This window comes from Pseudophryne corroboree, chromosome 1, assembly GCF_028390025.1.
Source record: "Pseudophryne corroboree isolate aPseCor3 chromosome 1, aPseCor3.hap2, whole genome shotgun sequence".
Taxonomy (NCBI): Eukaryota; Metazoa; Chordata; class Amphibia; order Anura; family Myobatrachidae; genus Pseudophryne; species Pseudophryne corroboree.
The window spans coordinates 480,671,514-480,688,103 of record NC_086444.1 but is presented as its reverse complement, the minus strand read 5'-3'; the positions used below and the strand labels follow the sequence as shown (position 1 = coordinate 480,688,103).

General features: G+C 44.6%; 1 protein-coding gene across 2 annotated transcripts in view; it reads right to left on the bottom strand.

Annotated features, from left to right (window-relative positions):
• TUT7 (terminal uridylyl transferase 7) overlaps positions 1 to 16,590 on the bottom strand; it is a 267,054-nt gene that overhangs the window by 155,851 nt on the left and 94,613 nt on the right. For both annotated transcript variants that reach the window (XM_063913764.1, XM_063913765.1), the window contains exons 7-10: positions 6,289 to 6,340; positions 4,872 to 4,941; positions 4,246 to 4,372; positions 3,581 to 3,700 (exon numbers count right to left, since the gene is read on the bottom strand). In XM_063913764.1, the coding sequence (XP_063769834.1) occupies positions 3,581 to 3,700; positions 4,246 to 4,372; positions 4,872 to 4,941; positions 6,289 to 6,340 (369 nt within the window). The remainder of the gene's footprint in view (positions 1 to 3,580; positions 3,701 to 4,245; positions 4,373 to 4,871; positions 4,942 to 6,288; positions 6,341 to 16,590) is intronic.

Here is a 16,590-nt window from a genome sequence, read left to right as displayed (position 1 = left end):
GATGCCTCAAGACCGCCAAAGCAGCCCCAACCTCACCCCACTACCATCTCATGGACCTCGCTACCACCTTGCTCCTGCCAGCTGCAAAATAAAATTACAAAATAAATCGAAATGCCAAAAACAATCACCTGGCCTCATCAGCCTGCTGTGCCACCCCCAGCAAATGCTGCCCCTAGGATTGTGCCTAGTGGGAAATCCACCACTGGGTATGGCATGTAGAAAGGGTTGGACAGGGTATGGAAGGGCCTATTCAAGTTACAGCAGAGAAAATTACATTTGTAGATTAATGAAATTTATTTCTACCCCTTGTTTTTTTGTTTTTTCTTTCCTACCAGGAATTCTTCTCTTATTCAAGAAAGGTAAGATAGCACAAGGAGAGTTGCTTAATGTATCCATGTAAGTAACAGTGACCACATTGTAGGACCACGGTCAGGCCTAGCAGACTTTGTTACACCTTACACAGTAGGTCAGACAGGCTTCTCTTTTATCTACTGGTGGAAAATGATTTAATACATCACTGTAAGATGATCTGCACTTCAGGCAATACAACGTTCTCACTTAAAGAAAACTAAATGGCCAGAGACCTGAACCCTCAGAAAGCAATGCTTTAACCCCCCTTCCAGAATGTTTACAGAAACAGAAACAGCAGCAACTGGTTCAAGCACACAGAGGGAGCAAACTCCTTAACTTCACACCAGATGTAAATCTTTTAGATGCTGTGGTAATGATTGGCTGGAACATGTTCAAACCTCGAGTATAGTCATGTAATCAGAAATAAATATTGGTTGTATAGATTATGGCTTCAAAAGCCTTGGTTGTTAAAGTCAATGGAGGTAAACTCTGGTGATGAAATGGGCATCCCTCATAAAAAAACAGTTTGAGGTAGGCACTAGAATGAGAATCTGTGTACTATAACTTTCTGGGGTAGTCCAATGCAAGCAGAGGACCCATGGAAGCATGACGCAAACATACTGACATTACAACTGCATATCCATTGTAGCAGAAGTGCTCCACCACATTTAACCAAAGTGTCTTCACGTCGATATATGGTTGGTCCACCAGCTGGAGAAAGAACTCCGAAAGCAAGATACCATTCCCAAGGGAGAAGGGTTGCTCTCGAGGAAATCCGTTTCCTAGTTTACCACACCATGGATGAAAACCGCTGCAATAGCATTTTGCTCCTCCCAATACATGACCCCCATGGTGTCTCTCATAGCGAAGGCATGTTTGACTAATTATCTAAGCCAGACAGCCTGGCATCCGTTGTCACAATTACCCATTCAGAGATTGAAACACAGAAAACACCTTGAGGCCGCCTGCATTCAGCCACCAGCTAAACCACAAATACAAACCATTCAACGTAGAGTGCCTGCAAATTAAATTGCAAGCTGTTGCAATATGGAGAGACTTATCAAACAGTACCATAGCAAAGAGGGGCTCTAACTATGCAATCTAAGCCTTTTTCTGTGTTTATTACATTTGCATTTTAGACAAAATGTAAAAAGCACTGTAGGCATGATTGCTAGGACCAGGTTCTCTAAAGGGATCTAATTTATTTTAAACGGTAACCGGAAGCTTAAATAATTCTGCAAACACAATGCCTGTGCTTTTGGAATAAAATACATATGCACTGGAATGTTACAGATATGCTCTATTCATACTATACTGATCCTTTAAATTGCAATTCAAATACTGTTTCTCATCCTATAAAGGTAGCAGTACAGAAATCGTAATGGTGGTGGGTTTTTGAGAGGGGAGCTAGGAGAGACTCCACCTTAGGTTAATATTCCTGAAATCTTCAGTCAGGTTTAGACCATGTTTCAGCAAGCAACCTTCCAGCTGAGTAGAAGATGAAAAAGAAACAATATGTAATTTTGCCATTTAAAACATTAAAGTGTTTGGGATCCCTGATGAATAGAGTGCCTGACTACGCGCACATCATCCTCCAGTCCCAGCTACCTACTAAAATCATCAGAATCCGAGCCTAAAGGTGCGTACACACTGGCCGATCTATCGTTCATTCTACTGAACGGCAGATATATTGCGGGTCCACCGGCCAGTGCATACAAGCGATAGGTCTGTGAACTCAGTTGTTCACAGACTTATCGCATCAGCCCTGCTGCACAGCCGACGGGCAATATATATCGTTAGATATATTAGCACGTCATTGTGTGTGTAAGGACAGTCAGCTGACCGGCCATACACCAGCTGCAGTAGCCGGCGGTGACTGACAACGGACGTCAGTCCCCGACTAATCAGGCAGTGTGTACGCACAGCACACTGCTCGATCCGGCTATAGATATATCTGCAGATCAATTGATCTGCAGATATATCTGTAGGTGCATACCCATCATTCAGCCACTTTGCCTAATGGTGCCCATACAATTGTGCGATGCCCCGTGACGCGTCATCTCAGGGCATTGCACGGCAGTTCAGGTGCGATGAAATTGCACCTGAACTGCCAAAGTGATTACCATGCGATAGATCGCATGGTAATCACGTGATGGGCACGTCACCGCCGAGTGGGAGCGGCCCGGCGGGTGCCCATCGCACATCGCAGTGTGATATATAGCATGTGTTTTTAAAAGCACATGCGATTGCACTGCAATTCGATAAATATTAAGTGCAACACATACTATCTTGAGATGAGAGATTCGACCGGCGTGCCCGCGCATCTCGTCGAAAGGTACCTAAAATGTGCATACAATCCTTCGATTTCTCTCACTGATGCGGTCGAAATCGAAGGTTAGCACCAAATATCTCACAAGTGCATGGGCACCATTAGACTAGGGAGGAGGGGTGTGCTTGCAGGAAAGCGCAGTGATTTGTACGGGTATTCCATCCTGTCCTGGGGATAAGGAAAAGTGGAGTCGAACTTTGAGCACGTAAAAGCTTTTGCAATTGTCCCTCAAAACAGGCAGGAATAGTAGGATTGGACAGTTGCAGCTGTGGAAATGCAAGAGACATGTCAGACAGGAAATTGTCCACTGAAAAACCCAGCATCCCAATACACTACACCATTACTACCCGTAGTGCAGTGCAGATAGGGAGAAGAACAAGTTGCTGCTACAGACTACACCAGAAAAATGGGCACAGTGTTCATTCCTGTGGGCCTGACATATAGGATCCACACCAGGGCATACAGATTCTAATTATCTTTTGCTCAAAGAGCTCGTGGACAAAAAGGAAAAACTATTAGAATATCATAGTCTCCATACGTCACACAACCTTATTTCTGAGAAATGCTCTCCCAAGTCGATCTATAAATATAAGATGCAATTGCAGACCTGCATTAGTACTAGAAACAGGCTATGCATGGAGTAATAAGCTTTCAGCTCCACCCAGTGAAAGGTGAGGCAGTTGAGAATCTCAGCGATACTGCATCTTACCTATAGAAGCAATAACCAGAGTATTAGACTAATTTGGCTTATTCTTATATACATACTGTATGCTCTTGAAAGACCATTTAAAACAAACACTATGGAGTGGCCTCATTTCTTACACTAGCTTCTACTACATACACCTATTTCTAGCAATGGTAAGTATAGCATGATTTTGGACATCAGTTTGTTGCACATACCCATGACCCCAGATAGACAGGAAGAACAGGTTCCTTTCTTTGCTGAAGGAAAAACACAACCATCAGAGCTGCCGCATATGGTGGTAAGCCACCTTCTTCAGGTCTGTCAATACCACACAGCTGTAAACAAAACAATGATTTAGTACAACGCCCTAAAAGGATTTTTCAATATTCCCATCATTAATTTTCTGAGGCCAAAGAAAGAACAGTTTGGATCTATGAGTGACGAATGGCATACAGTGCAGTAATAAATCGGTATGCTACAGCTTATTGCATGCAATTCGTTTAAACCAATATGGAAAGCATTCAACGTGACACCACTCCTATAAACATTTAAGGGAGGGGATTCTAGAGCAGCTAATACAACACGTATATAATTATAGTTCAGCGTTCACCAGAAATTTACAACATAATCACTATTTTTTGTCAAAAACATAAGAATACATACATGTATGGCTCTTCTTACATTATAAAAAACGGTTTATAAAGATCTGTGTAATTGTTTTACTGGGTTTAATCTAAAATTATTATTATACTTTAAAAAGAGGTTATAACTGACAAACATGGTATAAATATTTAAAATAAAGATGAATAGAAACCTAAAGCCGGAGAAGAATTTTTTAACCAGAATTAGAAACCTCAAGTTAATGGATAAGAAGAGTTACCTTTGCCCAGTACCGGAATGCCACCACCAGAGGCAGGAGCCTTGACTCTAATGTGCCCAATGTAGCCAGAAGGTTGGTGGTAAGACAAGCGTTTTCATTGCCTGCACTCACTTTGCACAGGAGGCCACTAGAGGAATGAAACATGAAGTTTTACGTACATATTTCAGGCAGCTGAACTTCATTTCAATAGCTTGAGTAAATGTGTATAAACTGAAGTACAGTAGTACAGATGATTGCTTCAAGTTTTATCGCCAAGTTGTCAGCACCTATTCTCTTGGCACCTCATATTAAGCAGAGAACTTCCTGAATTGGTAACCCAATGAAATACATACATATATATGCGCCTAAAAATATCAGCTCCAGTTTTCTAAACGTATTTATAAAAAAAAAAAAAAAAAAAAAAAAAAAGAAGGTTTCCCATCTTATGGAACAACCCGCTTGTTACTTGTTGTTCAATGAAGGTTACAGTGGAATGTCAGAATAAACAGTTATTGTAATGGTATAATGACAAGCTATAAGGATGTAGATACAAAAAAAAAAAAAAAAATCACAATCAAGGTTCCCGAACGTCCATTTTTACTGGACATAATCAAAACCAGCGTGTGTTGTGCAACTACTGCTCAGACCTTTGTTTTTCTCTGCAGACTACTACAGGCACTCTGGCGTGGAAATCAGCATCAAAGTCTGTGAACAAATCTAAAAGAATATGGGGAGATCAAGAAAGCGCATTATTGAGTTAAAAGATACACATTCCATTTCTTTTCAAATTGAGTTAAGGGGGCAAACAAAAACTACATCAAAAGCATCTCTCACATTTTAAGTGGCATTCAGTCTTTAATATTAATATTTAGCCAGGAATTAAAATATTTCTTCACTAATGCATGCACTACGATTACACTCCGAAAGAAATACATTAGGTGGCTTCCCACATTTGGTATAGTGAATTGCTAGAAAGTTATTGCTGCCTAGAAATCTGAACTGACAGAGCAACACTGGTCAGTGGAGCTACACCTGCTGCAGTGTCCTGGGACAGACCAGATAAGCACTTCTAGGTTTCAGTTTGTGAGTATTTATGTTGGCTACACAAAAAATTGGGGAAATCTTTAAGGATAATACACTAGAGTGTTCCACTTTATCTGTAAATTGAATAAAGTCTGTGTTCCAGCGTCTTCATTCAAGGTGGAAGACTGATAAGAACAGAAATCAAGCTTCCAGTTAAGATCCTTTAACAACAGCTTACATACCCATCGTAAACCATTATCAGTCTAGATATTGGTAAAGTTAAACCATTTAATTATTTTTCACATTCACAAGACAGAAGAAAAAAAAATTCAACTGTACAAAAATCCTCTATTCCATAGATGAACAGGGCCAAGGATGTGTCCTTGTTCATCCAAATGTATAAGAGGTTAACCAAATGAAAAAGGATTTATTCAAGTGTTACAAGTTATGGGTACTGGGAATATAAATCAGCTTCTATCTTGCATTTCAAGTACAACTTGGACAAACCGTATCCAACAAAAATATAGGTACTTAAATTGACAAAATAACACAAAAGTTACACATACCTTCTTCAAAAACATTATGGCCTTTTACGGGATGTAGTTACATTGCCGGCAGTTGGGATCCCGGCAGTTAGGATACCAACGCCGGAATCCCAACCACTGACAATGCCGCTAACCGGAATTCCGGCTAAAGGGGCTATTCCCACTCATGGTTGTCCACGACACCCATAAAGTGTAAACAGAACCTGTGGCGAGCACACCGAGCCCGCAAGGGGCTTCGTTGCACTCGCCTCCCTGCCGGGATTCTAGCGGTCGGGATCCGGGCGTCGGTACGCTAACCGCCGGGATCCTGGCCGCCGGCATCCCATACCCAACGTGCCTTTAACACTTTAAGAAAAAGCCTGGAATACGAGAGGTGGACATCCCTCAAACACTGCAGACACAGAGGTCTGTTTCAGTTAAGGAGTATACTTTATGAATTGTTCCAACATGGGCTAATGATTTAGTTAATGCTGCAAGTCTGAAAGAGTAATCTTACCACTTTGTTTCAGACTTTCTTGAACTAACAAAAGAACATCTGGTTGAGCCATCTGTAAAGACAAGCAAAATACAGAAGTGAAAAACCAAAATACTAAAGGCTATTCTCTACAGAGAAAACATTGAAAAATCAGCAACATATCAGTATTCGGTTGTGAGTACCATGAGCGCTGATGTTAAGTTTTTTTTATTTTTTAAAAGCTTGTCTTATTAGAGGGTTAGAGCACTGTTATCAGTCTACGGGGCAAGATTCAATTAGCTGCAAGAATCTAGTAGTGAATGTTTCTGCACACAATAAATGAATGAAAACATTGCTCATATCCGCACATCAAGTAGCAACATAACACATCGCGGCCAATTTGATTCAGTCCTTGTTAGGTCCTACTTTCTATATGGGTAGGGATTAGCATCTTGCAGCCTAGCAGAACAAAGTACTGCATTAGATTAGTAATGTCATTTATGGGAGGCATTCACTTACACATTGTGTGATATTAGTAATGACAGGGCTGCTTTTGCCAGTGGTATTGTCATTAGGGGTAGTTGGGTATGGAGAAAGGCAGGAAAACAGCCATAAGCTGGGCACACACTAATGCAACGGGGATTCGTTCCGACATAGAAACGAATCCCCATCAGCCCGAACTGCCCCAACACACTGGGGCGACTTTAATGAAGGACGGAACGACCATGTTCTGTCCTTCATTAACATAACCGGATGCTCTTTGTGCAGCACATGGGGGAGTGCGCCAGTGGTGCAAGTAGAAAAAATGTTTTAGTGGTACCAGATACACATATGCCCCCACAGTGCCAGGTACACACGTGCCCCCATTCCAGTGCTCCTCTGGCTGCTGCGTGTGTGTGTGTGTGTGTGTGTGTGTGTGTGTGTGTATGTGTGTGTGTGTGTCAGGGGAGGAGAGCGCAGCGCGTGCCTCTTCTGCCCCTCCTCAGTGCTCAGTCCAGAGGTAGCGTGTAGGATCTCAAACCAGGTGCTGGTTCATGAGCCAATCAGAGCTTGCGGACCAGCAGCCAATGAGGAGCCGCCGCTGCCGGTTTGTGAGCTATGACTGGCTCATGAACTGGCGGCTGGTTTGAGAGCCTACACATTGCCGCCTGACATAGCAATGAGGGACAGAAGAGGTGCGCGCTGCGCTCTCCTCCCCTGACAGCAGACACACAAATACGCCGCACTGAGTACTAAGGGGCAGGAGAGGAGCACGCTGCGCTCTCCTTCCCTGACACACACACACAGCAGCGGCTGCAAGTACAGGTGGACGGCCGGCGGTAATGTGCACCGGCTATCAATTTCTTACTGGTACGCAGTACCGCCATACTTACAGCACTGGAGTGCGCAATTCTGAATATACACTGAGCGATGTAAGCAATGTCGCTCCAAAACCGCATTTTGGAACAACATCGGTCCAGTGTGTACCCAGCTTTAGGTAGCAGATGCAACTAGATCAGTAGGGATGTTATACACTATAATGAAGGTGGAAACTTCAAAAAAGGTACTCAACTTGTTGGCTTGCTATATAAAATAATAAGATCAAGAGTTTATCTATTAAAATAGAACATTCATGCAGAGAGGAGATGGTTACTAAAAAATGAACAGTGTCACATCAGTTTATAGGGATGTACATCAAACAGCAGAGGCAGAGCCTATCCCACACCCAGATTTGGAAAGGAACCTGGCAATGCCTAAGGCACTAGAAAGCACCTTTCAAAAGTTTAAATGCGCAAACATAGGATTTTAATTACCTACCGGTAAATCCTTTTCTCGTAGTCCATAAGGGATATTGGGGGAATCTAGTACGATGGGGTATAGACGAGGTCCAAAGGAGCCGGTGCACTTTAAATTTCTTCACTGGGTGTGCTGGCTCCTCCCCTCTATGCCCCCTCCCACAGGCAGTTATAGGTAAAACAGTGCTTGAAGAAGAAAGGACATATATGAGAGACTGACGGTTTCAACGCGTTTCGGATAGTTCTCTATCCTTTTTCAAGAGATGCATCTCCCGAAAAAGGATAGAGAACTAGCCGAAACGCGTTGAGGCAGTCAGTACACCGGGAGCTGTGAACATCACTCGAGGGAGGGCAGAGCCGCTCTTAACATCTATCCGCCCGGCATCGATCGTGGGCTGCAGCACGAGTAGAGACCGGGAAGGTTTGCATTTTATCTCCCTGCAAGTGACTGTCTCAGCATACCTATTTTTTAACTGGTTGTTGGTTTAATAAACCTGTTCTTTTGGACCTATGCTACACGTTTCTTTCTGATAAGAAGTGGGGGACCATAAAGATACCTTTTGGAGCACGCGAGACTGAATTCAAATGTAAGTTGCACTTGCCATATCAGCACAGATCACAGAGATAGTTGGGCTTACTATAAAGATACCTTTTGATGACTGCGAGTGAGAACACTGAAGTGTCGGCCCATCAGCCAAGCTAAAAAAGGAGAATCTCATTGTACTATCAGCCAGATTTAGATCGAAAGGAGAAACACTGTAAACTCTGCATAGTTACATAATTGTTACTGTGTTAGAATGGTATTGTGACATTTTATCAGGCTGTGTGTCTTATTAAAGATTTAAATGTTATGTAAAAATTTTCACACTAAAAAGAAAGGATTATTGCTGCCCTCCTATCATTATTAGAGGTTAAGCACATATACCTATTATATAGAAGTGGCAGCAATATACAGTATATAATACTACCGTATTGTATTTTAGCGCAGGCAACCTGAATCTTTCTTGTTTCATACTGTTAAATAGTAAGTCTAAGCCAATGAGCAATGGACTGCTTCGAAGCAGGACAACCCTTTTTCTGCGCATCACAGAGCACGAACAAAAAATCCGTCTTTCTGATCCGAGCCGTTCGTTTGACATAGATCTTCAAGGCTCGCACAGGTTGTATGTGGAGTACCCCTTGCAAGAATGTCTGCACTTCTGGCAACGCCACCAATTTCTTCTGGAAGAAAATGGAGAGGGCTGAAATCTGGACCTTAATGGAACCCAGACATAAGCCCGTATCCACACCAGCCTGCAGGAAACGTAAGAAACGTCCCAAGTGGAACTCTGCAGGTGGATACGTGTGTTCCTCGCACCAAGAGACATATCTTCTCCAGATATGATAGTGTTTTGACGTCACAGGTTTCCTGGACTGAACCATAGTAGTAATAACCTTTTTGGAAAGGCCCTTGTGAGCTAGGATGTTCCGCTCAACCTCCATCCCGCAAACAAAGTCGCCGTAAGTCCGGGTAGACGAACAGTCCTTGTTGAAGAAGATCTCTTCTTAGTGGTAGAGGCCAAGGGTCTTTGACGGACATGTCCAGAAGATCAGCGTACCACGCCCTCAGAGGCCCTTCCGGGGCAATCAGAATTGCCTGGACTCCTTGATTCCTGACTCCCTTGAGCACCCTTGGGAGCAACAAAATCGAGGGAAACAGGTAGACCAGCCGGTAAGGCCAAGGCGACATCAGTGCATCCACTGCCCTTGCCTGGGGGTCCCTGGTTCATGAGCAATACCAGTGAAGCTTCTTGTTGAGATGAGAAGCCATCAGGTCTATCTGTGGGCAGCCCCACCGGTGGATGATCTGCTGGAACACCATTTCTTTTGCATTTCTTTCTGCCCAGAGGACATATCTCACATGTAGGCTCTGCTTTTGTCCCTCCTTGTCGATTAATATACGCCACTGCTGTGGCGTTGTCCGACTGTACTTGGATCGCGTGATCCTCGAGCAGAGGAGAAGCCTGAAACAGAGCATTGTAGATCGCCCGAAGTTCCAGAATGTTGATAGGAACGAGGCTTTGGTGGGCTGACCACCTGCCCCGGAACTGCGCCTCTTGGGTGACAGCTCTCCATCCTCTCAGACTCCTATCAGTCGTGAGGAGGGTACAATCCTGAATCCCGAAACACCGGCCTTCCAGGAGATTGGAGGACTGTAACCACCTCAAGAGGGAAAACCTGGCCTGAGGGGACAGCTGGATTAGCCGCTGCATCTGTAGTTGTAAGCCGACCCACTTGCTCAGGAGATCCAACTGAAATGTTCTGGCGTGGAACCTCCCATAGTGGATTGCGACCATCTTTCCCGGCAATCGTATGCAAAGATGGATGGACACTCGAGTAGATCGGAGTATCATTCGGACCATCTCCTGAAGCGTTGTCGCCTTGTCCTCTGGTAGGAACACCTTCTGTACCAAAGTATCCAGCAACATCCCCAGGAACAGGAGCCGCTAAGTTGGCTCCAGGTGGGACTTCTGTAAAGTGAGGATCCTCCCATGGTGCGGTCAATATGGAGCAATAAAATCTCCCTGGATCTTGCTTTTATCAGAAGATTGTCCAGGTAAGGGACCACATTGACCCCCTGGACCCGGAATTGGAACATCATCTCCGCCATCACCTTCGTGAAAACCCTCAGGGCCGAAGGGCAGGGCCTCTAACTGGATGTGATCGTCCAGGAGGGCAAACCTCAGGTACGCTTGATGAGGTGGCCAAATCGGAATATGAAGGTAGGCATCCTTCATATCCAGGAAGACCATGAATTCCTGTTCCTCCAGGCCCACAATCAATGCTCGCAAGGATTCCATTTTGAAACTTGAAAACCTTCAGGGAAGGGTTCAAGGACTTGAGATTCAAAATGGGCCTTACCGAGCCGTTCGGTTTCAGTACCACAAACAGACTGGAGTAATAACCCTTGCCTCGTTGTGGTATAGGTACTGGAACAATGACGTGGGACTGGACCAACTTTTAGATGGCCTGTTGCAACGTAACCTGCATATCCTCCAAAGCTGGTAAGCTTGATTTGAAAAATCGTTGGGGAGGACCGCCGTCGAACTCCAGCTTGTAGCCCTGAAAAATTAGATCCCTGACCCAGGTATCCTGGCAGGAAGCCTCCCAGACACGGCTGAAGTGACGCAGTCGAACTCCCACCTCGAGATCCCCTCGGGGGGTGGGTGGGCACCGTCATGCTGGGGTCTTAGCGGAAGCAGAACTGGTGATCTGGTCCTGAGAGCTGGTGCTTGCAGGTTTTCTTGACTTACCTCTGGTGCCTCTAGTTGCATTGGAGGCACCTCTGGCCTTAGATCGAAATCTGTTAGACTGAAAGGACTGCACAGACGGCCCCGTGTAGGAGCGTCTCGCCAGCGGGGACAGAGGGGATTTCCCAGCAGTTACTTTGGAAATCCACGTATCCAACTCAACCCCCAAATAACCATTCCCCCGAAAAGGGGAGGGATTCCTCACTGCGCTTTGATTCTGCGTCCGCAATCCACTGAGGCAACCATAAAGCCCTGCGCGCCGACACTGCCTTTTAGTGTAGTCTCTATTTTCCGGTCCCCAGGATCCTTTATGGTAAAGGAGCCCACGGCAGGAAGCACCGCCTTTTAAGACAATCGAGAGACTGATACGTCAACCCCCGGGGCTTCCTCCCAAAACTTCCAGCCTGCAGGAGTAAATGGGAAAGTGCGCAAAAACTTTTTTGTCTGGATTTTTCCAGGCTAACTTAACTAGTTCATCTAACGCTGCAGAATCAGAGAAAGTGACATTAGGCTTGTTTTGTGTAAAGAAAATAGGATTTTGGTACTTACCAGGTAAATCCTTTTCTTTGAATCCATAGTGGGCACTGGAGTACTCTTGGGATATGGACGGCTTCCACAGGAAGAAGGCACTGAATAAATTAATTTTGAAACTACACCTCCCCTCCATATCCCTGAGTACCTCAGTGTTTTTTACTGAGCCGAACAGGAGCGATCGAGAGGTTGACAATGGAGAATTACATATAACATAACGGACAACAATAAAGTTGACACAACATTACTGACAACTAAACAGTTGACACCATAACCGATTAGAACTTGTTAATCTGAACCAGTCGGTGAAAATGTGTTAACATAAGAACTACTGAACCTACCCCAAACCAGGTAAACTGCTCTGGGTGGGCGTCCAGTGCCCCCTATGGATTCAAAGAAAAGGATTTACCTGGTAAGTACCAAAATCCTATTTTCTTTTTCATCCACTAGGGGTCACTGGAGTACTCTTGGGACGTACCAAAGTTTCCCCCGTGGGCGGGAGAGCCGTTTGGCACCTGTAACACTAGGCGGCCAAAGCTAGATGCTGATGCCGCAAACGTATCAAACTTGTAGAAGCGCACAAACGTGTGCACCGAAGACCATGTAGCCGCCCGGCAAAGCCGTGTCGTAGAAGCTTCACGACTCGCTGCCCATGACGTTCCCACAGCACGTGTGGAATGAGCTGTTACTGATGTAGGCGGCTGTAACCTTGCATGAAGGTAAGCCTGACGTATGGTCAGTTTAATCCAACTGGATAAGGTCTGCCTAGAAGCTGGCCAACCCATCTTGGCAGCATCATAGAGAGCAAACAACGTATCCGTCTTACGAACTGTCGACGTTCGGGATACATAAATGCGTAATGCGCGTACCACATCCAACCTACCAGAGTCTCCTGTTAACACAGGAACTACTATTGGTTGATTGATGTGAAAAGATGACACTACCTTTGGTAGAAAAGCGGAATTCGTCCGAAGTTCCGCTCTGTCATCATGAAACACCAAATACGGTGGCTTGCACGACAAAGCACCCAAATCTGAAACACGCCTTGCTGACGCTAAAAGAAAAATTGTTATCCCAAGTGAGAAATGTAATATCCACTTGTTATAAGGGTTCAAAATAAAAAAAACGTAAGAAATCTAAAAACCAGATTCAAGTCCCATGGCGCAGTAGGTGGAGTGAATGAAGGCTGAACTCTGAGGACACCCTGCATAAAAGGTGTGAACCGACGGCAATAGGGCCAATCTACTATGAAAATAAATTGACAACGCCGATATCTGCACTTTTAGTGTGGATAAACTTAGACCTCCATCTAACCCCATCTGTAGAAATAACAAAAGACGGGATAACTTAAAAGATGATGTCGGAAACTTCCGAGCTTCACACCAACCTACATAGGCACGCCAAATTCTGTAATAATGAGCTGCCGTAACCGGCTTCCTAGCTCGTAACATGGTTGGTATAACCGATTCTGGAATGCCCTCTCTTCTTAAGAGGGCTGTCTCAACAGCCACCCCGTCAAACGCGGCCGCGTTAAATCGGGGTAAAGGAACGGACCCTGCTGTAACAGGTCCGAACGTAGTGGGAGCGGCCAAAGACCGACTGCGAGTAGACCGCGGAGATCCGAGAACCAAGCTCTCCGAGACCAAAGAAGCGCCACTAGTATAACTGTGACGGACTCTCTTTGATCCGTTTTAGCCACAGAGGGAGCAGCGGAAACGGTGGAAACAGATACACGAGACTGTATGGCTACGTGATTGTGAGAGCATCCACCGCCACTGCCTTTGGATCTCTCGTTCTGGACACGACCTGGGGCGTTTGTGATTGTGGCGAGATGCCATCAGGTCCACCTGCGGGTAACTCCACTTCTGGACCAGCATGTGAAACACTTCTGTACTTAATGCCCATTCTCCTGGATGAAAATTCCGACGGCTGAGATAATCCGCCTCCCAGTTGTCCACTCCCGGAATGACTACTGCCGACAATATCATTTGTTGATACTCGGCCCAATAGAGGAATCAAGCTACTTCCCGCATTTCCATACGGCTTTTCGTTCCTCCTTGTTTGTTGATATATGCGACCGCCGTCGCATTGTCTGACTGCACCTGAACAGCCTGAGCCTGCAGCCTGTGCACTGCTTGTCGTAGCGTATTGTAAATTGCCCGGAGTTCCAGGACATTTATAGACAGCAATCTTTCGTGATCCGCCCAGAGACCCTGGAGCTGATAATTTTGAACTACAGCTCCCCAACCTCTGAGACTCGCGTCCGACGTGAGAATTATCCAATTCCAGGCACCGAACCATTTCCCTGCGGTTAGATTCTGTACTTTGAGCCACCAGAGAAGAGACACTCTGGCCCTTGGAGACAACCTCACCCTGCGATAAATCTGCAGATGCGAGCCCGACCACTGTGCGAGCACATCCAATTGAAAAGGACGTGAGTGAAGTCTTCTGAACTGAAGCGCTTCGAAAGCCGCCACCATTGTGTCTAATAGGCGAATGCACAAATGAACCGAGACTGTGCGTGGCTTGAGCACTAATTGTACCAGATGACGAATGACCTGTACTTTCTGTTCGGGTAGGTAAATTCTTTGATTTACCGTATCGAGAATCATACCTAGGAATTGAAGTCGTTGAGACGGAATCATTCAGGAATTCGCGTAGACAATGGTAGGAAATCAGATTTTCCCCCCCCACTTGGTCTGCGATCTATTTTGTTTTGGAATCCGACTCCAACGTAGCCAAAGTGGACGTTATGCGCCACTAGCGAAGCTGAAAACGCAAGAACCAACTGCCAACGTCCAAAGAAGCTGTAGGCAGCAAGAAGTGTAAGGTGGTCTTTATTTAGGGCAAACCTGAACTGGAGTGTCCTGCCACTACAGCCTTGTTACCTCAAACCCTTACCAAAGCAGGGCGAAGCAACAGCCCTACTGCTGTGTAGGGTACACTCCGATAGGTAGTTAAACGCCCAATAATTGCAATTGTCTCTCATTGAAAATTGTTCAGCCTTCGCTGAGAACCTGACGTACTGGCCTGGTGCTATGAGGGCTGGCGGCAAATCGACCGCAACAATCTAACTGAAACAGTAAAACAAAAAAAAAATTATTTTATTTATTTATTTTTTTACATTTTCAGGCAGTACATGCCCCCGCATTCCCCCCAAAGAGGACCGGTAAGGGTCTGTCTGTGCAGTTTTTACGTAGAGTACTAACCACTATACGATCACGGCAACTTAAACGAGCCAGGTAGGAGACGAACCTACAATCTTGTTATCCGTAGTCAGATGCGTTATACATTGCGCCACTGGCCCAGATTCGTATTTGTCCGACACACTGTGTGACCGACTTTGCAGCGAAGCTGCTTGTTTGACTATGCATTAGACTTTTGTGATCATGTACCCCAACCAGTAAGTACACCACGGAAGTAACGTGTGTATAAACCTGCATTACCGTGCATGTGGTTACCAGCAATAGTGAATCTTCCTGTAGAGTCATGCTGTACAAAAACAATTAATAAATTAAACTCCTAACAACACCCCGCTCCTCCAGAGGCTAAGTGTTGTAGGGCAGCAACCTCCGGGAAAGAACCAGGAAGTAACGTTAAAAAATGGTGTCCTACCATGTTTTTTTTTTTTTTTAAACACCTGTTAAAACCAGGATCTGAACCAGAGTCCATACAATCACAATGTTCACTGTGGCCGGGAAGCCTAACCACTTGGCTACAGAGCCACCTGTAAAAACAATAAGCAAAGCTGCTGCAGGTGAGGCCTGAACTCACCATGTTTGCAGTGCTCAACAGATACTGTTTAATAAGCACTGTGTGCTGACCAATTAGTCTTGCTTACTGCAAAATAGATATTTAATGTCAGCATATTATATATATATATATATATATATATATATATATATATATATATATATATATATATATATCTACACATACATACAACAATGTATATTCACACATACTCAGACCTTAATAAATATATATATATATTCCATATATGCATACATACACATATATATTATATACCCATATACATATATCCAGATACATCCTGATACAGAGGTATAATAATTCTTCGAAGTCTGAAACTAAATGTGACCTCACACAGGCTTAAAACCTGAGATGACTGCTGATTAACCACAGCTTAGTTAATGGGCCCTATCTAGTGGCCGGCGCCGGGAGCGTGCTCTTGGGAGCGGGCTCTGGAGAGCTATCATGACTGTAAAACCTATGGTAGGTTTATATTGATAGTGTAAGCCCAAACTGAGCGAACCAGAATGCATCTTTAACAGTTTAAACTAGCATGCAATCTAGTTGGATCACCAGTCTCCCCCAGATGGCAAACAATATGCAACACTGCTTAGCTTCCAAAATCAGATTAGTTTGGGCGCATCCAGTGTGGTGTGGCTGTAGATTAAAAAATACCTACAGCACCTTGTACTCCCAGGTGGCTAATCAGGCCCAACACTGCTTAGCTTCTAAAATCAGATGAGATTGGGCGTATCCAGTGTGGTGTGGCCAAGTGAATTAAGCCAAAGCTGCTGCAGGTGAGACCTGAACTCACAATGCTTGCAGTGCTCCACAGATACTGTTTTATAAGCACCATGTGCTGACCAATTGTTATAACATATCTTACTTACAACAGTGTATATCCATGTTTTAGACATGGCAGGGAAACTGCTTATTAGTAATTGCTGGTGTCTTACTCATGCAGACAGACAATACAAAAAACACAAAGACAGACA